Source organism: Cupressus sempervirens, chromosome 3, assembly GCF_028749045.1.
Source record: "Cupressus sempervirens isolate cs-2001-9-10 chromosome 3, ASM2874904v1, whole genome shotgun sequence".
Lineage (NCBI taxonomy): Eukaryota > Viridiplantae > Streptophyta > Pinopsida > Cupressales > Cupressaceae > Cupressus > Cupressus sempervirens.
This window is the reverse complement of record NC_143120.1, coordinates 221,353,619-221,380,862: the sequence shown is the minus strand read 5'-3', so window position 1 is coordinate 221,380,862 and position 27,244 is coordinate 221,353,619. Positions and strand designations below refer to the sequence as shown.

The window sequence follows — 27,244 nt, the reverse complement described above, 5'->3', positions numbered from 1 at the left end:
ATGGTGAGGCCCACTAGGTACACCACTCCATATGATATGGGGCCAAGGGGGGTAGAGGATCTGCCCTTGGACCTAAGGTTGGGTAATAGGGCACCCTATTATAGTTTCTCCACCCATACTCAGGAAACGATAAATTAATATTATTGGCAATATGTTAAATAATGAATTATACTTTTGATTGATAAATCACTGTAAGATCAAATTTCTGTTTATTCTCTAAATTGAGATTATAAATAACTTGTCAAGGGATTAATATAGGGAAACTGTAAAAAGGGACATTACAGGTATATGAACGTGTACTAATGATTTGGTGGTTGCAGGTTCACAATCATGGAATTGCATAACGTGTGTATTGTGTGTTTACATCATGTATACTTCATGTCTTCATTTGTCTACATCGTGTATGCTTCGTGTTTTCATGCATTCATGTGACTACTTTGTGTCTGCTTCATGTTTTCATTCATTGTAGATGTATATCTCATAAATCTTTTAGGCCTTTTGTATGCAAATATGTTTTGTATCTGTGAAGGAGCTTGTGTATGAATGATTTTGCTTGAGAACAAGCAAATTCGAGAGGGGATGACTGTGATATCCCCATTTTGACATATAATTTAATAATAAATAAGTATTATATATAAAGTTTATAATATTAAAGTGATTAGTAATGTATATAAATTGAAAATATAAATTATTATATATCATAAATATTATTATATAACTATACATGTATATATATGTAATATATATACACATATATTAGATATTTGAAATACTAATGAATATAAATAATTAATATATATACACATATATCAACTATTGACAATTACATCTTAATTACATATTAAAATTAAAATAGTATTACAAGGAAAAAGATTCATAAAATTAATATAATATACTCATATATAATTAATATAATATATAATCATATATAATTAATATAATAATATAATATAATTGCCTTAATTAATATTAATAATGAAAGGACACGCCTCTTTGAAATACGCACACACACACACATATATAACAATGAAAAGGATATCATATATGAAATCATCAAACTTATACGAATTGTAAGGCACATAAATAATAGTCCTGAAACGGGATATTACATAGGTGGAGTAGGGCCAAGGAAGAAGAAACCAAGATAGACAATGGTACAAGAAGCATCTATTCAAAGCTCAGGTCAGGAGGAGATTGCAAAAGACAGTTTGGAGGATGACACTAGTACGGACACATCTTCCAATTTCCAAGATGAAGAAATTCATCTGAGCCACCTCAAGGGTACTCTTAGAGATATCACTTTTCTACCAATAGGGGGAGGACCATTGCCAAGAGGGTTACCGAAGCACGCTAGGATTTACCAAGTTGATGTTAGGGGCACTTAGGAGGGTTGTACATAATCTAATCGTACAAAGGGGGAGGCCGCCCCTACACAAGCCCATCTGGAAGGTGTCCATAGTTGATAACCACTCTACAACCCTTTGTCTTCATGTCCCCAAAACTTGTCTCACCATCCCCTCATCCCCTTGCCTCAATGGGTGGTGGTACACTGCACATAACCAAATTGGAGAAATGAAAATTGTTTTATCATGGCGTTGGACTCACACGTTCTACATCTCAAATCAACGATCCAAATCAAATCCCAGAAACCCTAATTAGGGTTGCCACCCCATCGGCCAATGAGAAGATGCCACCTCATCAATGGACCAATGAAAAAAAAGGAAAAGTGGCAACCAATGAGAAGTCACCAAAATGGTAGCTAATCAGAATCAAACACCTATCCTACCCAAGAAGAAGGAGAAATTGTCACTTGGGCTTACATCAAATGATCTTCTAATATAATTCTACCCTTTTCTTTCATCTTTTTAGCCAAGGCAATGAACTTGGCTAGCCTATCGTTAACTTCCTTCAGAAGGAGGGCTGAATTGGAATTCATTCTGGGAACAACTTTGAAAATTTGAAACATCATTGGTAGACATACCCTTCATTTATCACCATCAACACTATTTGGCGCTCGTATACTTTACCAAACCAGATATCATCACCATCACAACGAGAGTTTGGCAATCCTTGAATGAATAACATAAGTCCGCCTACGTGATTAACCAACAAATCACATTAATATAACTGAGTTAGTATCCACAGGTGTAAGGAACATTGGAGTTTTTCTTATGTCTTCATGAGTATTTACTTTTCAAGAGAGGGATTGAGTGTTTGATATTCCATGTTAAATATTCAATCGCTATATGTTATGTAGTGGTACAACACTGACATCAATAGAGACCACGAGACTTCAGGACCATACACTACAAATTCAGTCCCCCTCGAGATAGACCACATACAAGTTCATCACCTCCTCTTTCTCGATGGTCTCCTTGGCTCGATGTACGAAGCGGTTGCCTGGTCTCCGTACCCCTATGCACACTAGGTTTGTGAGGCCTCGCAAGAGTTATTCATGAGACTAGTCCTCCACCTCTTGCGACTCAACGACAACGGTGGATTTCCTTTCACCCTAGGTTGTATCCTTCGGTTGTGGACTTATTCTCCTTGGTGGGGGCCTCTTGGCCTGTTGCTGATGGTTTCCTCTGGTCCTTTTTGTTTGCTTTGAGTTATTGTTGGTTCTTCTCTTCCCTTGGCCACTGTTTGGTGTTCTTGCTGTTGGCTGGCTTCTCTAGTCGTATTTTGCTGTAATGGACACCCAGGAATGCCCAAAAGCTGAACCAAGGCTGAAATTATATTAATTCTAAAAATGCTGCAATCAAGTACAAAGAGATGTATTCCAAAGGCCAAACCCTAAGGGAATGGCGTCTAGAATATTACAACAGAGAATGAACGTCCCCTATTGCCAAAAAAGAGTGTGATTCACACATCCAAGCTCTTATCAAATGCAAGTTATAATCATCCGATGCAATAATCCCATGCTCAACAATAAGACTTTCAGCCCTATTTATCCTTTTCTTCATCCTTCTAGAAGGAACTAAAACATTAATTAATTGCAAGTGCTAGAAGCTTCCTCCTTCCAATAATTAATGCATTCTCTAGAAATCCCTCCCTAGCAATAATTAATTAAATGACGAGAGGCTTCCGTCCTTCCAATAATTAATACATACCCTAGAAGCTACTCCCTTGTAATTAATAATTAAATTAATTAAATACAAAGTCACCTTTAAATTGAATGACTTTATAAGAAATTAATTTAATTTCTTCTTATCCTCCACTTAGACTTTGGAGAACGTGAAGGCTAAAACATGGGATCATTACATTTGCCAATCCCTTAGACCTTCTTTGCAGTCTCTCATTGGACATTAATGAACTTATCTTATCAAAAACTGTCATAACATACAATGGTATTGGACATGAATATGATGGTGGAAACATATAACTGGTCTAAAATCTTGAACTCACATAAATACCATTCGCTAGGAATAGGTTCAACGGTTGTGATTTACGAATGATTGTCATTAGTAAACCTCAAATTTAAGTAACAATTCTTTTAACTTTGAAGTGCACCATTGTTCAACGTTAGGGTTGATGTTTCTATTGTCTTTTATTCAGGAAGTTTGTATAAAAAATTTCTGTTTATGAACTGCGATGAAATATATTGCTTTATGGCTCCTTCAGCTATAGTAGAGATTTGATGCCAAACGGCTCTTGTTTTCTTGCTAAAATTGGATTCATTCTACTATCATACACTTTCATACATCATTGGAAGATTCAAAATTGATTATTGAAGTTCCTTTTGCAGATATTGCTTGATGTTGTATGGGTATTTAATATGTCGGCGAGTGTGTCTCAAGCTCAACAGTCTTCGAGACTTACAAAGGAAGGGCCTGCAGTATGTTTCTTTCCCATAAAATCTGTTAAATGGTCTGTTTTATCTTATGCCTTCGAGGAACCTAGATTGCATTTGTATCATATGCAATAAGTATGGGGAGAAACTTGGAGGAATTTAGATCTTTCTGTATGTTTCCATTTGGCCTTCTAGTAAGATGCCTTTAGATAAACAATCCTGTTTCTTTTAATCAGATTTATTATCTTTGTATATTTATGTGTATTGGAATTGGTAACTCAGCAATTAAAAATATGATGACTTAAGTGCTTTTCTAGTTCCAGCACATTTAAATATTGATTGAAACATGTCACATTGAGAAACATTTATAAGATAGATCGATAAACATAAATATGAAAATCAAGTGCAATAAGTTGAATGTTTGAGTTGCTAGTAATATTTAAATTTAATGTGATCATACTTACTAACTGAATTGCACTATTGCTGACCCATGCCTTATTCAGTGAGAATTTCAGTCAGTGGGTTTCTTTGAGATAATCAGACGCAAAATTCTGGATCTGATCTGTATAAGCATTATACTGCTGAGTTTGCTACATTAAATGGGCTGACGTAGAGAAACCTTGGGGAGGACAAGATAGGTAGCTTGCCTGATATGGATTAGATAAGGCAACCAAAAGATAAAGAAAAATTCTATTGTTTGCCTTTTATTTATATATCTAGCATAGAGAAACCCTTTATTTATCTATTGGTTGCCTTTTATTCAATCATAATAAAAAATCTCTCCCTTTTGTGGATTTGATAAAAAAACCAATAGATAAATAAAGGGAAAGGAAAGCTGAATAAAATTTTGTCAACACCTTAATAAATGGAAATTACAGCAATCATGTGGTATCGTCAGCCAAGGAATGGACTGTAATAATATTAAAAGAGTTTTCACAAGAAAATCATTAAAATAAATACTCGAGGTCACGTCACACACTTAGAAATCAAGAAACATTACACACCACACATAAATCATAGAGATCTGGAAATCTTCATAGAAAATTAAAATACTAAAGCATTGGAAACACTCACATTGAAATGCCAATTGAAAACACACAGAAAACTTGCCAACCCTACAACTATGAAAATCTGGATCTTCAGCAATTATCACCAATGTAATCCTTGAGTTGGGATACTTCACCAGTAACCCAAGATTTTTCATTACTGAATCTCAATAACATCTCTAAGGTTTTTTTTTTTTCCTTTGAATCTTGCAACCACAAGGGGTTTTATGCTTGCTTTGGTTTTTCAGTACAAGTTCTTTCAAATGAAAGAAGTTGATAATAAGATTCATCCTTTAAGCTTTTCCCGTCCTTTTATAGATTTGTTGAAGGAATAATTAAATATTAGTTCATTCTTTTCTACTTATTCCCCTCCACTTCTTTGGTTTAAAGTTTGTAACTTATAACTCTCATCCCAAAAGATAGAGATATGATAAAATATTGCTAAGAGTTACAAATGACCTTATTGTGCCCTGTTTAGGTGGTCAAAAGAAGTATACAATAATTTTCAAATAATATTATGACTAAATGACTAACTTTATAGTCTAGTAACCCTAGGTCCACTTCCATAACTAGATTTATTAAACAAGGAAGAAGTTGTCCTTTAAAATATTTGAAAATCAAAATAACTGGCTCAGGTACACTTGATTGTCTTTTGTTCAGAAAAAGGACACCACACAATGTAGGTAGGTACTCTTGTCACATCCCATTCAAAGAAGATTTACAAGTTACCTATGCTCCATGGAGTTTCCAGAACAGGGGACATTTTTATAGTAGCAGTATGATTCAAAGCCAATTTTTAGGGGATGATTGGGGATTACTATTAAAAAATTGGGAAGTTTTTATATAGAGAGAGAGCTCAAATATTGCTTAAAATAACATGGTAAACCATTCACCGTAGACATTTTAGAAGCTCAATACATAAAAAAGTAGCAAAACTCAAATACTTTCATTGTAAAAATATGGTGTACATATAGCAAAAATGCCCAAAGGCTCCAAGTTTCATGCATGGAATCAAACTGACATAAAGTGAAGTCCAACTAAAAATGCTAAATAGTAAACAATAACATAGAAGTTCAACTCCATAATCAATAATGTATCCGCAAATAATATATGCCAAATATATTGCTGTCTTCTAGGAATCAAAATCAAAATCAGAGCTAGCCTTTGAGTCACTGGTAGGGATGGGCTGAGGGTCCTCATCCAATGGAACCTCAAGTGATCACGGAGGTGTGTCATCCTTGTCAACCTACATAGCATCGTTGGGATCAACATCTCAATGTAATGCTGGAGTCTAACAATATTGAACACCGCCGATCTTGTAGCTGCAATGCATTGTGAACAACCACTAACTTCTTTGATCGTCTAGTGGTAAGGTTGTTCCTTTTGATTGATTGGACGAAGATATATGTTGACCAGTTCCTCTCTACAACATAGGAACTCGCAGGCTATGAAAGAAAATGTATGGCAAGAGCTTTCAGCTTAGGTGCATCTCTACAATGCCACTCCCACCATCCCATAGGTTTCCTTTGAGCTAATGTAGTTCTATCTGTCCTTGCCTCTAGCCTACTAAAGTTTTGTACCACATAGAATGATAAAGTCAAGCCACTGTCCTCAAAGTTTACTGACATTATCTCCATTGTACATTTTTGAATGGTCCTTGAAGAAGCCCAACTTCACCTGAGTTGAGCAAATAAAAAATATATTAATTAATGAATCATAATTAATGAACATTGAAGATTGAAGAGATTATCATGAGATATCTACTTTTCAGCTTGCTATTCCAAATTTCAAATTTCAAAATTGAGATTTCAGATTTGAGACTCATCTTCTCATCCATAGATAGAACCACTCTCCTAGGTCTCGCTGCATACCATATAGTATTGAAAGCATAGGCTGCCATATGAAGCAGGGTGTTCATAACTTCCACTGTCCCATCACAATAGGCCTAAGATTTTCCTCATAAATCCCAAAGTAAGGTCCCTGCTATGAATAACATGCTTGATCTTCCCAAGCATGTTATCAAAGATCTCATAAATCACTCCAAGGCTAGGAGAGTCAGTATCAACATATCTAACCACTAGCACAATAGGCTTAATGAAGGAGAAAATGCATCTGCAAATGCAGGCAAGTTATAAGTTAGAAACATAATAAATTTTAAAAATCTTAGTTCTTAAATAATAAAATCAGCAAATGCTAAAATGAGAAATAACTTTATTAAATCAGCAAAAATAATTTTCAAAGTTTCTTAACTCATTGTGGACCACCAATTATCACCAAGGATTCTTCATTTAACACTAATTCCATTCGGTGTGCTTGATTCATGTGATTTACTCCACCTTGCATTGACGACCATGGATTGTAAGGCCTCTTGGACCTCAAACATCCTCTCCATCAAAATAAAGTAGCTAGGGTATCTACTATCTACAGGTTTGATGACTTTTTTCTTGGAAAAGGTCCTAAATAATGCAAGAAATGTGTGATGATTACAAATAAACAATTGCACATCTATAGCCTTGAGCACCATAGTCTTTATCCAATCAATTTTTCCTATGTCCTTCAAGTTGTTGTTCAATGCATGCACACAACATGGGGTCCAAAAAATGTGCTTATAAGCATCTAATACCATCAATCTAACGAGCTAACACACCCAGGCTGAATTAATGGCTACTTGCACAACATTTTACAGTCCAACCTCTTCTATAGCATCTTTCAATTTTTGAAATTGGAAGGCTACATCTTTCCTTTTCCCTGAACAATCTATAGCTCTAAGAAAATAAGAGCTCATTGTGCTAGTGACAGCAAGATTGATGAGTGGTCAATGTTTGATATTGGTCCTGTTGCCAAGTTGGCTAGTATGGATGCATGGATGTTATCATTTGTGGCAACACTCTCATAAGGTAAGGTCGTTTGAAGTTAAAGTATGATTTTTGGTCTTGGTGAATGAAGAAATTGTCTAAGCACAATAGAAGATAACTATCAGCAGAGGTACAGAGTGAGTCAGTGAGCTTCACTGAAGTAATATAATTGGCCACAATTTTGGAATATGATGCAACAGAGTCTAAAGATGATTTATTAATGTTTGTTGGTATTAATATAAAAGATGGCATGAGTTTTTGGTTCAAAAACATAAAGACAGATTATTATTGCAGAGTTAGGATATAAGGCAAAGATCAGATATTTTGGCAAAGGGATTGAATTTATTGACAATTCAAGAACTTGGCAATGTAGGGACGACATCCTAGATGTTAACCCTCAGTTAGCATATTGTGATAAGTTTTGGATAAGTGTTTACACATTTTGCTATCAAGCCGACCAAACAAGAAAAATGTAAAGGGTATATAAGAAGGCATTTTGGATATGCGAAGTACAACTATGCTATGATTATGTTATGCGAGCTTTATGTATGTTCGAATATTGATGTTTTGATCATTAGATGTGATCAATTGATGCATGGGCATGATCAAATGCAAGGAACACAAAAGGACTAATTAAATATTGAAGATATTAGTATAGTCAGTTTTAGTACAATATCTATATCTCTTATATAGATTGTATATCATTGTATGGGTAGTGTGCTCCTTTCGTTATATAACTCCTAACAGGGTTGAGACCTCTAACAAAGTCTAGTCCTCTAACATGGGCTAATGTACTAAATGTATGTAATAGACTCCTAACAATGTCAACACTCATAACAAAGTATTTCTTACTAGTGCACCATTTTTGTGGGTAGAATGTTCACTGGGGTTTTCCCTTGGCTAGGGTTTTCCCTAGTTGACAAATATGGTCTTATGAGTTTATTGTGTTGTGCACTTTACTTTTCAGTTGACTCATTTGTGCAACTATTTGGTTATATGCTGAAATCTATTATTGAGCAAAAAAGTGTTGGAATACCGATCCATCCTCCCTCTTAGTATTCCCTATTTCTAACAATTGGTGTCTGAGCTAAGTTACTTGGAAGAAGTTTAATAGCTTGAGGAAGACCACAATAGATTCAGCAGATTTGCAAAGCAACTATGAAGCAGCACTTGAAAAATTGGATCAAGCAATGATGAGAAGGAAAGGCTGAAAACTAACTCAAGGATGCACATGGTTATATTAAGAAGCTTAACAATTAGTTAGATGTTTCAAGAACTAAGAGGAAAGAGCTAGCTGAACAGATCAAGGAATCAGATTTGGTCATGAAACTGAGGGAAAAAAGCCAAGCACTAAAGCATGAACTTGAGGTCACATCACTTAAGTTGTTCAAGGGATCAGATGAAAGCAAATCGGGAAACGACAATCTTGAAGCAAATCTGAAAGGTAAAAATATTGAATGCAAGGATTTGAACACTCAGCTTACAAAGTAAAATCAGAACTTGATGATTCAAAGTTAAATACAAGGAACTTGAGAAGTATAATAATATTGTGAAAGGTGAGCTTGTTGAGACAATGTTACATCTTGATAATTTATACTCAAGTACGGATAAGCTTAATGAACAATTGATGTTACAGAAGCCTAAGGGAGACATGACAGGTATATGATATATAGAAGGAGAATGTTCTAAGGAATTTGAGAACTTGATTTAACAAGAACTTGAACAAGATCCAAATCAGATATCAGATCTGATTGAGGAACCCAAGGAACAAAGGAAACCATTCAAGGGAAGATGCCATGCTTGCAACAAATATAGGCACATGAAGACAGATTGCAAAGGTAACATGAATACAAAACCTTTTACTGGATATTGTTTCAATTGCCGGATTTATGGACATAAATCACATGAATGAAAGAAACCTAATCAAAGATTTAGTGGAAGAACAAATGAGAGATCTAACCTGACAGCAAGGAGACCTTTAGGATTGAACAATGTCATAAACAATGGTGTTACATGCTACAAATGTAATACTTTTAGACACATAGCCAAAGATTGCAGATTGCAAGTTAATCAGAATGGACCAAGGTATGGAATTCAGACGTTACATGCGATAATTGCAATAATTTGGGTCATACAGCTAGGTATTGCAGACTTAATGGATTTTTGAACAACATGAGAACTCCTAATATCAGAAGGAATAATTATACTAAAAGAACAATAATGTTAACAAAACTCAGTATGAAAGCATTGACAAAACTTTTGTGAAGGAAGGTAGTTGTTAACAGCAAGGTATGGAAAGAAAAGGATCAAATTAGTGCAGAAAACTAAGGGGAAATGGTGCCAAACATTGAACCCTCAACTTCAACCTAAATAGCTATCATAGCTATAGAGGTAGCATTTCAATTAGTAAATCATCAGACCTTGAAACCGAAGAGTTAAGGTATGCAAAGTTAATATGAGGTATGTAGGGCATCACAAATCTTGTTTTTATGTTTGCAGATCTTAATATGGTAGTATGAATGTTCGCTGTAAGATTGAACACGTTCTATTGAAGTCTGTCAGCTTTTTGTACTACACAATAAACATATTAATGACAAAGTTTTGCTAAGAATTTAAAGGGTAAAATTGAGTTGATTATCATCATTCGAGCAATTGAAGTCATCAAAGATCCAAGGTTAAAGGATTGGAAGAAGATCAAAGTGTTTTTGAAGCATTTGTAGAAAGCCCTAACAGGATCATTAAGAGGTATTCTATGCTTTGTGAAGTTCGTTATTTGAACATATTTCAGTAGTTATTGAAGTTAATCAAGTATGGACAAGCTAGAGCTATATAATGTTAAAGATAGGCCTAAATATTAGTTCAAAAAGTACCCTTTTATATACATGGAAGACGATCCTTCTAGTGTGTTTTTGCAAACGCTTGAGGGAGTATTACACGTAGAAGACATTAGAGCATACACTTAATACAAGTTTGAGTCAATTGGCAATGAGGATGAAAGGAAAGACCTATCTGAGATTTACTAGGTAGATAAGACCCTTAAACCTGAGTTTGCACATTTTGAGAAACCTAAACTTACTTCAGTATATGGACTATGAGGAGTTTGAAGAACCTGAATGAATTAGGATAGTTCTTAGCAGGATCCATGGCCAATTCTTTTGGTTAGGAGATAAGCCTACTATGATCACAAAAGAATTGATTCACCTTATGTCTGGATTGGATAATGCTCACATAGCGCCTGTTGCTACCAAAATGGTGAAGAAAGAAGTTGAAGTTAACACCGGTACAAAATGGGATATGAGAGCAATGACATTGTCTGATATAAGACAACAAGATGTAAGGATAATTGCCAAAATCTAGATTACAAGATGCACTATAGTACAAGGAACAATTCAGTTTCAGCTAGAGTTATACATATTACAAACAACAAATCAAATGGTAGTGGAGAAAGAACATTTTGATACTTGTGAGATACTAAGACAACAACTATTTGAGAATCTGAGGAGAATTAAACATGACAAGAATCAACCATTCAGATTTGGGTTACTTATATTGCACATGTTGTTTCACATCATGCACAAGCTCCCAAATATGCACCCTTATGCATGGACCAATGACCAACCCACCATGGAACTAATAACAGAGCACTATAACTTGTAATGCAAAGGAAATATCACCACAAACCTATTCGGTATGTTCAAAGGCTTTCAGAAAGAAATGACACAGAGATATAGGATACTAAGATCTATGGTAGAGAACTATGCAGAGACCATTTGTTTTATGGTAGAGACAAATGTTACTTGTATGGAGGCTGTTGAGGCTAGGGAAATCTTTATTCACCCACTTGGATAAGAATTTGAAAAAGAAGCATTAGAACAATATGTGGAAGTGATGCTTGCATCACCTAGGGATAAGGTAGCAGAGAGATGGGACACTTATAAAGAGAAATTTAGTCAAGTTAGAGGACAATTATAAAGGAACAAGAAAGAGAAAAGTAGAAAAGATCGTGGAGAAGGTAGAATTAAAAGAAGGTATAACCGAAGAAAAATGGGCAAAGACTAAAAGGGGAAGCAAAGTTCCCTCAGGGGCCAAGCTTGGAAATACAAATATTGAGCCTACAAAGGAAACAATCACATAATTGAGGTGCAAGATACTAGGAGGTCTACCTCAACCTCGCCAAGCAACTAGGAGGTCTACAAGGACACCACCTGCAAAAAAGTTAGACAAGCTTGTTGGACAAACTTCTACGAGGTCTACAAGGCAGAAGGCAAAAACCCAAGGTCCAAACCTTATGAAAGAAAAGGTCACAGATAAGAAGGGAGACAAAGGAAAGAAAACAAAAAAAACAAAAGATAAACTTGTGACTGCAGTATCTCCTTAGGTAGCAGAGGTTAATATAGAAGAAGAGAGGAAGAAATGAAAGCCGAATATCAAAAAGATCACTGCAAGGATTGAAACTAAAGGGAATTTGGATCAAATCAAGAAGTATTACTTGAGATATGATGAAGATGATCAAGCAAGTATTGAAAATTCCATTATTAAGTATTTATTGAATTTGAAGAGGAATCTTGTAGAGGTCAAGGGTAGTATTCCAAACCCTATATTGGTAAGTTAGACATCAGAAGGCAACACATCTTAGAAGAGGATAAGAATATAAGAGAGGATAAGTTGTGTGAACTTTGCACACTTAATGAAATTAAGAGGATTTTAGAAAAGGCTAGACCAAAGATGAGAACCTAGATGAGGTAGTTAAAATCATGATAGGTTAATATGATGAAATCGTAGATGAGACAAAGAAAGCATTGATTAAGGTTTTGAATGAACCTAGTTCCAGTACATATCACATTATTGAGCCTACACACAGGACAATTGGTATAACCATATAAGGAACCATTAGTAAAATCTAATGAAGAAAGTGGTGATGTAAATCAGTTTTACAACACAATGAAACAACGAAACTTCTATCTGATTGGTATCTTAGTTACTCTTGATGCATCGCTTGAAGATAAGAAACAAGAGCACGACACATCTGAGGATAACTTAATGAGCACTGAGGACATGCAAGAGATTATGACAGAGGTGGTAGATCAACCAGATCAGATTGATGATGATGAAGATAATTAGGACAAGGAAAATGATTAAGGATAGAAGGATGAGGTTGTCAATCAGTCAGAGGTTAGATCTATGGAAAATGAAGGTACACCTTCATTTCCCATAGCAGATGCTAGTACACGAGAATATTGTCTCCTACACCATCAGAACAAAGGACAACTACAATTGGCAACATTACAATTATGACTGAGATGAGGGAAAAGGTACTTGTTTCATCACCTATTTCACCTAGTTCATCACTGTAATCATTGTTGGCAAGTCACCTTAATCAAGACATTTGCAATTTTGTAAAGGAGGTTATGGATGAGAATGCATTAATGAGTGTATCACTAATAGCATTTGCCAAAGCAAAAGAGCAATTAGAGAAGAAATTTGAGAAACATGCAAGAATCTTAGAACAAGCACTTGATAGATTACAAAACACTTTACCAGTACAAAAGACACTTGATAATAACAATGTTGTAGAAAACTTGACAAAGGCAATAGAGGGATTTGATGCTCATTATACAACACTTGCAGAATCAGCTAAGGCAAGAGCTTAAAGAGAGTTTGAAGAAAAACAATTCCATAAGGTTTGTGCAAATATTGCAAATACTGTCGAAGTAATAAATGAATGTATCAAGGACTTAAGAGGTTGTGTACATCAAGGTAAGCAAGTCTACATGACATGCACTAAATTAATCAACTATGTTGAAGATGTTACAAAATGTATCAAAGAAGATGGAGAAAACTTAGAGAAGCTAGTTGATGAATTTGAGAAGGGAGAATTAAGTGTGATAGACATGGATAAGGCAATAAGAAAAACACTTGATGCCATCAGTATTCTACAAGAGGAAAGAGACAAAATTTTAGGGAGGTTTGTACGATTGCGAAGTCTTTTGACCCCCAAATTTGATATGATGCAAAATAGAATTAAAACTATTGGAGTCTTCGGAGAAGACTTATGAGACATTTAGAATAATGGGATAACTTGTAGAAGTGGTAGTGGTAGTGGGGCGGTGCAGACAGTGCTACTACCTATGGAGGTGTCTTGAATAGGTAGAGGGAGTGGATTTGAATCTTTGCAAATAGGATCTTTGTGGTCTCATTGATCTAGGTTGAAAAGGTGAGTCCAAGTGCCTTTTGGTGGCACAAACCATTTAAGGGAAGAAAGAGGTGATAAGCTAATTAGATAGAGGATGTAAGGGGCCCTAAAGAGAGTGGTCCCTCAAGCAAGTAGTCTTTTGAAGATAAAGAGCCACACATCTTTGGTCCGTGTACTTGAAGAAGGATAAGATTGAGCGAGACTCTCTAAAAAGATAGAAGAACCTACCATGAATGTCATAATAGATAGCACAATGAAAGATAAAGTACTTCGCCAGCTCCACCTCACTAAGAGTACAATGCTGACAGATCCTGTCTCTACTATCAAGTGAGTGATTAGTCTTGGTATGGAAAAGATGAGAACCGGCTCTGAAGGATCCAAGAGGAATCTAGGAAGGATGAACAATGATACCATCCTAAATCTCTAAATAATGCCAAGCGTAGAAGGCTATCTTTGATTGAAGCCCCTCATGGGGTTTCACCCAAGTGATATGAATGTAGTGCCTGTAGATATCCTCTATAACACATCTGTTGAGCTACTACCTTAACGGGAGAACTTGGGTAGGGACATCCAAGGAATACTAGAACGAAGGGAGGCAGTCAATCTCAATCCCAATAGCATGCAAAAGGGAAGTGACCCCTTCAAACCACCCACAGGACCGACTTGAGGGGGCAGCAAAGAGCAAGGGACTCCGAAGAATAGTAGGCAAGGTAAGGATATCTCAAACAATCCTCCCCAAAGTCAACAAAGCCATAAAGACAATGAAGGAACTAGACAATGTTGAAGATAGCTTGAAGCATGAAGGGGCGTGCCTGAAACTCAGCAAGAACAATACTATGAGGTGTGAATGGTCTGCATCTAATAAACTGCTAAAGGAGAAGATTCTGTACCCACTCGATAAATGTCCAATCTGACACCAGGAGAGAGCCCCCAGATAATAGAGCCATAGAGAACTGGGGGGCGTGCAAGAGTGTCAAGAAGTCTCATCTTGGACGAGACATCCTGGAAGTGATGCTTGACGCACTGTCTCTCAAGAAGAGCCAAGGAACTAAACGTCTTAGAGATACGCAGATAGATAGTAGGTCTCAGGCTGAAGTGGTAACTTGAGAATTCAAAGTCGTTAAATGTGAAGTGAAGATGGGAACTCCTAAGATAATTAAACACCATAACTTTAGTCTTACCCAAGTTCATAGATAGTTGTCTCAGATCACAAAAGGAAGCTAAGCAGTCCAACTGTCTCTGTAAGTCCTCTTGGGAGGAGGCTAAAAGGACCACATCATTAGTGAAGAGTAAATCTAAATCAAAACTTGGTGGAGAAGGAAATCATCACCCATAGGAAGGTGGTTGATCACGGAGAAAACCCTTGAGCTCATCAATATAAATCCCAAACAAAGTAGGAGATAGCGGACAACCCCACTTCATCCCCATAGTGCTATGAATGGAGTTGCAAAGCGAGTGGGAAAACTAAGACAATCAAGAACTAGCTCATAGTCTCATGATAGTATTGATATGTTTGAGATGTCAATGTTCCAAAGTCTCTAAAAGAATACCCAACAGGGAACCATGTTGAAGGCTTTGCGAAAGTCAACAAAGCAATAGTAAACCTTAGAGGAGCGAGAGTGGTCCTCCTCAATGATTCTGCAAAGAGTCAAAATGTGGTCCATAGTTTGATGACCCTGTTTGAAACCTACTGGACATTTGGCCCTAGCCTAATGTTGATCAAACTCTCTAGAAAGAAAGATATTAAGGTTTATGACATACAACTTAGGAAAAGTGTGGCCGATCATGATGGTTCTGTAGTTACTAGGATTGGAAACCACACTTACCTTATAGATCAAATGAATGATGTGGTGGGAACAGGAGGGAGAGAACCCCAAACAAACCACCTAGTTAAGGAGCTCCGAGAGATGGGATCCAAGGACAGTGACACCAAGCATGAAGAGTTCAGTTTGAAAGCCCTCCTCATCAAAAGCCCCATCAATCCTCATGTATTTGATAGCCTCCAAAATAGTTGAGCAAGTGAAAAAGATGACACATAGAAGTGGGGATAGGCTAGATAGGAGGCTAGCTGGGGATATCATACATAGTGGAGACATGGGAGTGTAAGGTGCTCAACACAAGCTTAGGGGGAAGGGTGGAGTGATGAGGAAAAAAAGTATGCAAAAAGAGTCGAGAGAGCGAAGGAGAGAGGAGTGAAAAGAGACCCTGCAAGATATATGAAGAGACTCTTCTTAGGTGGAGGAGGCAATAAGACTATTGCAGGAAGGGGGAGGGGGCAATAAGCATGGGTACATCAAGGTAAGAAAGTCTACATGACATGCATTAAAATCAATCAAGTATGTTGAAGATGTTACAAAATGTATCAAAGAAGATGGAGAAAAGTTAGAGAAGCTAGTTGATGAATTTGAGAAGGAAGAATTAAGTGTGATAGACATGGATAAGGCAGTAAGAAAAACACTTGATGCCATCAGTATTCTACAGGAGGAAAGAGACAAAATTTTAGGGAGGTTTGTACTATTGCGAAGTCTTTTGACCCCCAAATTTGATATGATGCAAAATATAATTAAAACTATTGGAGTCTTCGAAGAAGAGTTATGAGACATTTAGAATAATGGGATAACTTGTAGAAGTGGTAGTGGTAGTGGGGCGGTGCATACAATGCTATTGCCTTTGGAGGTGTCTTGAATAGGTAGAGGGAGTGGATTTGAATCTTTGCAAATAGGATCTCCATGGTCTCATCGATCTAGGTTGAAAAGGCGAGTCCAAGTGCCTTTTGGTGGCACAAACCATTTAAGGGAAGAAAGAGGTGATAAGCTGATCAGATAGAGGACGTAAGGGGCCCTAAAGAGAGTGGTCCCTTAAGTGAGTAGTCTTTTGAAGATAAAGAGCCACACATCTTTGATTTGTGTACTTGAAGAAGGATGAGATGGAGCGAGACTCTCTAAAAAGACAAAAGAACCTACAATGAATGTCATAGTAGGTAGCACAATGAAAGATAAAGTACTTCACCAACTCCATCTCACTGAGAGTACAATGCTGACAGATCCTGTCACTACTATCAAGTGAATGATCAGTCTTGGTATGGAAAAGATGAGAACCGGCTCTAAAGGATCCAAGAGGAATGTAGGAAGGATGAACAATGATACCATCCTAAATCTCAAAATAATGCTCAGCATAGAAGGCTATCTTTGATCGAAGCCCTTCATGGGGTTCACCCAAGTGATATGGATGTAGTGCCTATAGATATCCTCTATAATGCATCTGTTCAGGTACTACCTTAAGGGGAGAAGTTAGGTAGGGAAATCCAAGGAATACTGGAAGGAAGGGAGGCAGTCAATCTCAATCCCAATAGCATGCAAAAGGGAAGTGACCCCTTCAAACCACCCACAAGACCGACTTGAGGGGGCAGTAGAGAGCAAGGGACTCCAAAGAATAGTAGGCAAGGTAAGGATATCTCAAACAATCCTCCCCAGAGTCAACAAAGCCATAAAGACAATGAAGGAACTAGACAGTGTTGAAGATGGCTTGAAACATGAAGGGGCGTGCCCGAAACTCAGCAAGAACAATACTATGAGGTGCAAATAGTTTGCATCTAATAAACTGCTAAAGGAGAAGAGTTTGTACCCACTCGATAAATGTCCAATCTGACACCAGGAGAGAAGGCCCCCAGACAATAGAGTCATAGAGAACCGGGGGGGCGCACAAGAGTATCAAGAAGTGTCATCTTGGACAAGACATCCTGGAAATGATGCTCGACGCACTGTCTCTCAAGAAGAGCCAGGGAATCAAACATCTTAGAAATACGCGGATGGATAGTAGGTCTCAGGCTGAAGTGGTAACATGAGAATTCAAAGTTGTTAAATGTGAAGTGAAGATGGGAACTCTTAAGATAATTAAACACCATAACTTTAGTCTTACCCACGTTCACAAACAGTTCCCTCAGATCACAAAAGGAAGCTAAGCAGTCCAACTGTCTTTGTATGTCCTCTTGGGAGGAGGCTAAAAGGACCACATCATTAGTGAAGAGTAAAATCTAAATCAAAACTTGGTGGAGAAGGAAATCATCACCCATAGGAAGGTGGGTGATCAAGGAGAAAACCCTTGAGCTCATCAATACAAATTCCAAACAGAGTAGGAGATAGACGACAACCCCACTTCATCCGCATAGTGCTACGAATGGAGTTGCAAAAGCCAGTGGGAAAACTAAGACAACCAAGAACTAGCTCATAGTCTCAAGATAGTAGTGATATGTTTGAGATGTCAATGTTCCAAAGTCTCTGAAAGAATGCCCAATAAGGAACCATGTCGAAGGCTTTGCGAAAGTCAACAAAGCAATAGTAAACCTTAGAGGAGCGAGAGTGGTCCTCCTCAAGGATTTTGCAAAGAGTCAAAATGTGGTCCATAGTTTGATGATCCTACCTGAAACCTACTGGACATCTGGCCCTAGCCTAATGTTGATCAATCTCTCTAGAAAGAAGGATATTAAGGGTTATGACATACAACTTAGGAAAAGTGTGGCCGATCATGATGGTTTTGTAGTTACTAGGAGTGGAAACCACGCTTACCTTATAGATCAAATGAATGATGTGGTGGGAACAGGAGGGAGAGAACCCCAAACAGACCACCTAGTTAAGGAGCTTCGAGAGATGGGAGCCAAGGACGGTGGCACCAAGCTTGAAGAGTTCAGTCTGAAAGCCCTCCTCATCAAAAGCCCCATCAGTAATCATGTATTTGATAGCCTCCAAAATAGTCGAGCAAGTGAAAAAGATGGCACATAGAAGTGGGGATAGGCTAGATAGGACGCTGGTCTGGGATATCATACATAGTGGAGACATGGGAGTGTAAGGTGCGCAACACAAGCTTAGGGGGAAGGGTGGAGTGACGAGGAAAAAAAGTATGCAAAAAGACTCAAGAGAGCGAAGGAGGGAGGAGCGAAGAGAGACCCTGCAGGGGAGATGAAGAGACTCTTCTTAGGTGGAGGAGGCAATAAGACTACTGCTGAAAGGGGGAGGAATGGTGACGCTGGGTGAAGGCATGGCAAAGGTGAGAGTCAAAAGCCTTATTGTCTGCATCATACCAACAACTCATAGGACATGAATGTCTAGGCCATGGCTCGAAAAGGGCAACTGAATGAGGGACAAACAATAAGGTAGCCTCTTGAATAACAGTAGAGAGACGAGAGAATACGGTGGAAGCGTGGGGGAGTAGGGAAAGGGATTCGCTGAAAGGAACTATCTAAGATTGGAAATGAAGAGGTAATGGTCATCATCCTCAAAGTGCAGAAGGATATGAGTAGCGAGCCAAACAAGAGGGGCAAGGGGGGGCGAGGAGGCTAAGGTAGGGGGGATCTCAAGCTAGAGATGGAGAGGCAAAGGAGAGAGGGGTGATGGAGAACTGAGAGATGAAGGGGATGAACAACTGGGAGGAGATAACATAAACAACAATGTTGGCCCCACCAAAATGTGGTTTACAGGTGAAAGCATGGGAACCCAAAAAGCACTAAAGCCTATTGCAGATCACAAGAGCTAAGGACTCACAAAAAGGGAGATGTTTATCGTACTTAGTGGGCGAGCTTGCAGAGACAGCCAAAGATTTATTGAGGCTAGATGCACCAATCTCAATATCCTTAGTGCAATAAGAATTAGTAACTGTCATGTAGTAGAGCCTGCCTAATCTGGGTACATGCATTAAAGTCGTTGAGAATAAGAATGTCATCGTCAATCGAAAATTGCGAGATATTGTTTGATAAGATTGTTGTATGGATCCCCATCAATAACATTATGAATGGCAAATGAAGAAGAGGTCGATGGGAAGTAACATACTGCAATAAAGAGACATCCCTAAGGTAACAGGTAGTGCGGCGAACATAGACCCACATGAATCTAGCCTAAGTGTCAAAGTTGAGAACGAAAACTTGATGCTAGATATTATACTAAACCAATCACCTCACTCCCCTTGAACCGCGAACACCACCTGAGAATCTAGTTTCCATTCGACAATCAAACAACCACTGAAAAGTAGGAATGCGAGAAAGGGGACAAACGAGGCTCTTATGGGTTTAAGTAAGACAAAAAATATCCGAGGTACCTAAGGCGTCAAGAAGCAGCCGAGGCGAAGATCGAAATTACTATTCCAACAACTTACTATAAGATCAGAAGTTGCAGAACCATCTCACATCTACTCATTACGTAGACATCATTTTCTATCCTCGGGATGACTTTGATCAGTCAATTGGAAAAGAGTCCTTGATGACAACCTTTAAGTTAGGAATCACAGTCCATTTGTCATTTTTCCTAACCTCAACAAGCAATATTCTAGATTGCTTTAGTTCAACAACTTGCAACTTTGTTAAATCTTCCTCAAGAAACATCTTTGAGGGCAAGGGGAAAAGTTTCCTCCTTGGCTTAGGAGCACAAAGGCGATCAACAACTTTAAAATGGAGAATCAAAGCAAAATCGAACCCAAACTAGGCTCTGTCAAGGATGATCCCTATAAGACCCTGATATTCGTCAAGCAAGGTGCCAACCACGACCATAGGATCCTGTGACAATTGTGGAAGCCCACAAACTCCAAGATTAAGTTCCTTAAATTATTGTGACCGTTCCTAAGTAGTTTTAGATTGTACAAGCACTTCAACACCTATGGAATAGGAGAATCATTATTACTGTTATTGTAGATAGAAGCCTAGGAATGAAGTTCCTTATTAGTTTTCGCAATGAGGTTGTCATGAGACGAAAGCAACTCAGTGTATTTGGCCTTGAGCTTTGAGATACCCAATTTTTTGGCATTGGTCTATGTAATGTTGGCATTGATTAATTGTCTTAATTTGGTGTTCTTAGTGGTCAAAGTAGAGACCAAAGTAGATAGGTCATTAAGAGAGCATTTAAGAGCTTCATTGTCTTGTTCCAGTTTACCCATGCGTTCCAAGATGTCTTGAAGGGTGGCTCAACCGCTGGTAGGTGACTAGAGGAGTAGAGATGATAGAGTCAATTGGAGGGGCAACAAAATTGCCATCCACGTGGTCTAACATGGAGAGGAGTGGGGGAGCAAACTCAAAGCAGCATCGAAAGACAACAAGACAACCAAGACAAGACCAATTCTGGAATAGAAAATTAGGTCAAGTACATCAGAACCTACAACTACCGCAAAACAAGCAAGTAGGACGTAGGTGTGGGAGGAGTAGTAGTGACGAACACATACAACAAACAATCACCCAACAAGCCCAGACTACCACGTCACTAGATCTCAAACTACCAACACAAGGTGAGCGTCCAGACGTGAACATGAAAACAAGTACAAGAAGATGATGGATGAAAAGAAGGGAATGAGAATGAAGAAGGCATGTAGGTATGAAGACAAACATGAACAGCCTGTTGGTTCTGAAAACCACATATTGGAAATCCAAGAGCTTGCCCTTCTCCAATAAGATTTCACAATCAATTCTAGCGATTGAACGAGAATGACCTTGATTCTTGTGCACTTCAGGCTCCACTACACCTAGGCAAGTAGACCTTCACCTTAACCGTTGATTGCTTTCTTTAAGGCTTTTCTATAGTGAATCTAAGCTTTGATGAGTTCTTCGGTTGACAAAGTCCTTGAACTTGATCAATTACAAGTTGCATGCTGAATGCTGAATGTTTGAATTGATTGAATGTTTTGTATAATATTTGTTAATAATGGATTTGATGCTTGTAAGAAGGAAGATATATATTTTCCGACCTCAAATATAAACCCAATTTCAATGATTCAAAAGACCAGTAGGCAACAAAGTCAACTACAATGAAGATTTCCATGTACAACTTTATAAAGTTCTACGCACTTATGCTATCAACAATTAAATAATCAAGATGCGACAGATCAAATATATATGCAATCTTAAATTAGTCCATATTGAATTTTAACTCCTATGGTAGGGAGACAAACTGGACACAATTACGGAAACAATTTGATATTTCACCATATCTATGATAATCACATTTAAGATGCTAGATGAATGTGTCCACTTATTTGACGTTTTAAATTGTTTACAATTTTTTTAAAAATGATTATAAAGGATGAAACAATTGCAGTTTAAATCTCCATGCCTTTTAAATAAGAAAAAAGCAAAAAAGACTTTAATTTATCGTTAAATATAATAAATAAATTTATATTACAAAATCATCTTTAAGCTCCTTATTCCTCCCTACAAAAATATCTCTTTTATAAATGCTTCTTTGAATATGTTTCACTTGTCTTTTTTGCAAATAGGACAATGCATATTTATACTTGATATTGTGACCTCTTAAAGAATCATGTCTCTTTTAAAAAAACTTACCTAAATGTTTGTAAATTATAGACTAAGATAAACATATCATATGGCATTCCTAATTTATAATATGCTCCATCATTGATTTGTATTTGAAATAGGGGAGAGGAATTAGTAGTCGTGAGGGCTAACTTCGTCAACATGTAGCCGCTACATGAGATATCGTAAGACCACCATTTTTTTTAGAATTGTAAAATGGACATTAAACTACTTACAACTAAAGGTTTGAAGATGTGACTCATTACGCAACTCGTTAAAATAGTGCACCTAGTGAGATGTGTCCAAAAAATGACTTTTTAAACATTTGACCAAAGTTTAATCTAAAATTATTTAATAATTGAATTTAAAATTATCATTTGTTGTTAATAGAGTATTGTATAACTATATGAAATGTAACATATATGTAACTTAAATGGACGAAATAGTTATTATTAATCATAAATATTTGTTATATATAACACAAAAGGACAAATACTTCAACAAAAAAAAAATTATTTGTTGTTATATAAATAACACATTATTATATAAATACAACCAATACAAAGGGACCATTAGTTGAACACTAAAAGTTTTTGACAATCTCACACATTTTATAAGAAAATACAAGGCATTTATTAGTATTCACCTTTTATATTTGTGATGAGACATATTATTAATATGATTTACTCTATGCATATACATTGCTACCCCAATAGTCATACACAAGAGTAGTATTTGTACACTAAGATATCAATGTTTATTTAATTGAGCATATTATGTTTTGAGTGACACATATATGAAATAGCTATGATATTTTATTTGAGACAAAAAGTTATTTATTTAAATCATTAATTAATTCATATATTTATTTTTTCTATAACATTTATAAGTTTAAATGTGTTCAAGTATTGGTATATTTTTTATCAAATTAATTACAATATATAGTAAAAATGTGTTGGAAGATTGGACTCTATAGTCACCATAGAGTGACTGACAATTGGACCTCGCTCAACTATTGGGTCCTCTCCCCTATACGATAATAATCCTTGCTTTACCGTGGATGACACTTTTACCATGATATCCCTTGGCGATGCGGCAGGTCTGAATCATTCAAATCTATCACTCTCGGATTTATCTTCAGAAGATATTCAAAACTTTTGTTTTTATTTCAAAGCGTCCTCTCGGAGAGTGGTCCTCCCTCTTATAGTGTACTCAGAGCAAAAACTCACCAAGAGAAATTTGGTTTCCATCGACTATGGCCATCGACTGCAACGATTACAAGCTTATCTAGAAAATCGTAATTCCTGTGAAAAATCAACTATTGCAGTCACTAATTATTAATCTCCTATCACAAACGATTATTAAACTGCTGAAAATAAATTCCCAGCTAATATCGAAAAATAACACAACTCCAACTTCACTTATAAAATACGGAAAGAAATGCGCAACACAATGAACACAATATTTTCGGACAAATTGTCCCTGGAAAAACCCCTAAGGGAAAACCAGTTCTACAGATGAGGAATTATATTAAACTTCAGCAAATCAAGAGATACAAAATTCTTTGCCTTTCTTTGGCAGAACTCCGACAACCTCCTAATTTCTCCCGCCGATATTCCCCACTGCTATCCCCACGCTAACACTGCGCCCTTGCTAACACTGCAAGACTGTTTGCTAACACTGCAAACGTTTCTTTTCAAAACTTGTTCTCCAAATGACCCAATGACCCCTTTCTATACTACTCTTGTTGGTAAACCAACGATCGAGATTAAATCTAACCAACGGCTGAGATTAAGACAACTCGACAGCCAATAATAGAATTGGTTGCAAAGTGTCCAAAAGGAATCACTAAAATTAGTAAATAATAACCATTTACTAATTTTTGGCAAGTGGACAAACAGCTGTCCAAACCACCCATAAATACAACCGCTATTCATAGATAAGGACGAACAGCTGTCCAAGCTACCCATAAATACTACTGCTATTTCCGGGTCAGAAATAACAGTTGTCCAACTGACAATAATTAACAGAATTTATTTTCAGCAGTTTAATAATCGTTTGTGATAGGAGATTAATAATCAGTGATTGCAATAGTTGATTTTTCACATGGTATCAGAGAATTGTTAAGGGTAGAAGAGTTTTGCCCTAGGAAAGAAATTTTGATCTCTTTAGATTTATTATTGCTTTAAACCCTTGAGATGGCTTCAGCTGGTTTGAGAGATCAGGATAGATTGGATGGTGCCTCAAATTTTGGTGTCTGGAAGGCCAGAATTTCTTTATTGTTGGAAGAGAATGGTATCAAGGATTATGCTACCAGTGGTGTACCTGTACCAACGGATGCAACACAACTTGCAACATATAGGAAGGACGATGCCAAAGCGAGGAGGATTATCCTTGATGGTGTCAAGGATCATATTGTTCCACATATCTCGGAGCTAGATACAGGAAAGAAGATGTGGGACGCCATTCTAAATCTGTACCAGAATGCTACCACCAACAGGAAGTTGATTCTCAAAGAGAAGCTAAAGAATACCCGGATGAATCAGGGAGAAGACGTCACAAGTTACCTCACCAGGCTCAGACTTGTCAAGGATGAGTTGGCAACTGTTGGAGATAGCCCTAGTGATGATGAGCTAGTGAGAATAGCCCTAAATGGGTTTACTAAACAATGGAGTGTCTTTGTTCAAGTTGTCAGTGGACGAGATACTTTACCGAGTTGGGATCGACTATGGACTGATTTCACTCAGGAGGAGTTTAGACTAAGTCTTGTCAATGGGGCCAACAAGAGTCAGAAAAATGAGGTGGAACAAGGGAACGTTGCCCTAGCGGGTAAAGGGAAAGCAAAGAAGGGATCTAGCAAAGGATCAAATTCACAAAGTGAAAAGAAGAAGGACCTTTCTAAGGTCAAGTGCTTTGGATGTCACGAGTTTGGCCACTATGTTAGTGATTGCCTAGAGAGGAAAAAGGGTAAGAAGCAGGTGGCAGCTTCAGCAAGTGCAAAAGAACTCTCCAGCAGAATTGAAGATGAGTTTGCACTCATAGCTTGTATGGTTAGCTCAACCTCACAGTGTGTTTGGTGTATAGATAGTGGGGCGTCATTTCATATGACAGGAGTTAGAGAGTACTTCTCTAGTTACAAGGAGGAGGACACCAACATCCAGATTTCTATGGGTAACTTGTCCAAACTCAACCCTGTTGGGAAAGGGACTGTTTAGTTTCAGAGGGAGAATGGAAAGATAATTCCTCTTCATGATGTGTTATATGTGCCAGGCTTAGGTATGAATTTGATTTCTGTATCTGTTCTTCAGGATAGGGGGTATAATGTACTCTTTAGAGGGACACATGTGTTGATTAAGCACAAGGATTGGAAATCACCCATAACTATTGGAGTTAGGAGTGGTCGCCTTTATAGATTGCAGTTTGATACTCCTAAGGCACTTATGAGCAACAGTAATCCTAGAGATCTTGGAGAGCTATGGCATAGGAGGATGGGCCATATTCATCATGGAGCACTTAGATTGCTTCGTGAGACCGTGACAGGTGTTCCAGAGGTGAGCACAGAGCATGACGATGTATGTAAGGGATGTGTGTTGGGGAAGTTTGCGAAAGCATCTTTTCCAAGGAGTGACACCAGATCTAAGGGTGTTCTTGATCTAGTACATTCAGATGTTTGTGGACCAATGTCGACGAAATCTCTCAGAGGATATGAGTACTATGTTACTTTTATTGATGATTTCTCTAGAAAGACCTGGATATACTTCTTGAAGACTAAGGATGAGGTTTTCAGTCGATTCCAATAGTTCAAGGCTCTTGTGGAGAATTCGACAGGAAAGAAGATAAAGGTTCTTCAGTCAGACAATGGAGGTGAGTACAAAGGAAATGTCTTCCAGGAGTTCTGCACCAGAGAAGGAATCAAGAGAGAATGGACTGTTCCTTACAATCCACAGCAAAATGGAGTTGCTAAGAGGAAGAACCGTTCTATATCGGAGGCAGCAAGAGCTATGCTACATGACTAGGACATGCCCCGTTACTTATGGGCAGAGGCGTGTAATACCGCAGTCTACATTCAGAATAGAGTTCCACACAAGGTGCTAGGGAAGATGACACCAGAGGAGGCTTTCACAGGGAAGAAGCCAGATGTTAGTCACTTCAGGATATTCGGGAGTTTGGCATATTGTCATATTCCTGGAGATACACGTACAAAGTTAGATCAGACTGCAGAGAGGGGGTACTTTGTTGGGTACAGTGAGACCTCAAAGGCATATAGGATTTTCATTCCAGGGACTAAAAGAATTATTGTCAGACGGGATGTCAAGTTCATGGAGGACAAGGCATTTAGGAGATCCAGAGATTTGCTAGCAGATGATCGGAGTGAGCAGCCAACAGAAGCTCCAAGACCAAGTCAAGGGCAGCAAAGCTCAAGTACAGTTACCAGTACGAATGTAGACTCAGTTAGTGAAGATTCACAGAGTATGGAGCAACAGGTGCAACAGGAAATGCATCTAGAAGACTTCGAGGTTGACATTTCATCCTCTACAGTTGGCAGTAGGAACCATGTGGTTCCAGATACACAAAGGGATACTCAGGAGTTTGTGGGAGCTCCTAGGAAGAGTACTAGACAGCGAAGACAACCAGCCAAGTTCAATGACTATGTGGCATTAGTTAGTCAGTTGGTAGATAGTGAGCCTTCTAGCTATCAGGAAGCTGCAAAACATCAGGTATGGCGAGATGCTATGGTTGAGGAATATTCTTCAATAATGCAGAATGATGTGTGGGAGGTAGTAACTAGACCAACAGATAGGGCTGTAGTTGGATCACGCTGGATCTATAAGATAAAGCATGGTGCAGATGGTAGCATCGAGAAATACAAGGCTAGGTTTGTGGCAAAGGGGTTCTCTCAGAAGGAGGGAATAGACTATGAGGAGACATTTGCTCCAGTTGCTAGGTATACTTCTATACGAGCTGTAATCTCACTTGCAACACAGATGGGATGGCAAATCCATCAAATGGATGTCAAGATAGCATTCCTCAATGGTGAGTTGAAGGAGGAGGTATACATAGAACAACCAGAAGGCT

General features: G+C 37.7%; 1 protein-coding gene across 3 annotated transcripts in view; it reads left to right on the top strand.

The window, feature by feature from the left end:
- The window catches only part of LOC149565630 (uncharacterized), a 122,900-nt gene that overhangs the window by 58,926 nt on the left and 36,730 nt on the right, over positions 1-27,244 (top strand). For all 3 annotated transcript variants that reach the window (XM_089819140.1, XM_089819139.1, XM_089819138.1), the window contains one exon: positions 3,746-3,835. In XM_089819140.1, coding sequence (XP_089675266.1) covers positions 3,746-3,835 — 90 coding nt within the window. The remainder of the gene's footprint in view (positions 1-3,745; positions 3,836-27,244) is intronic.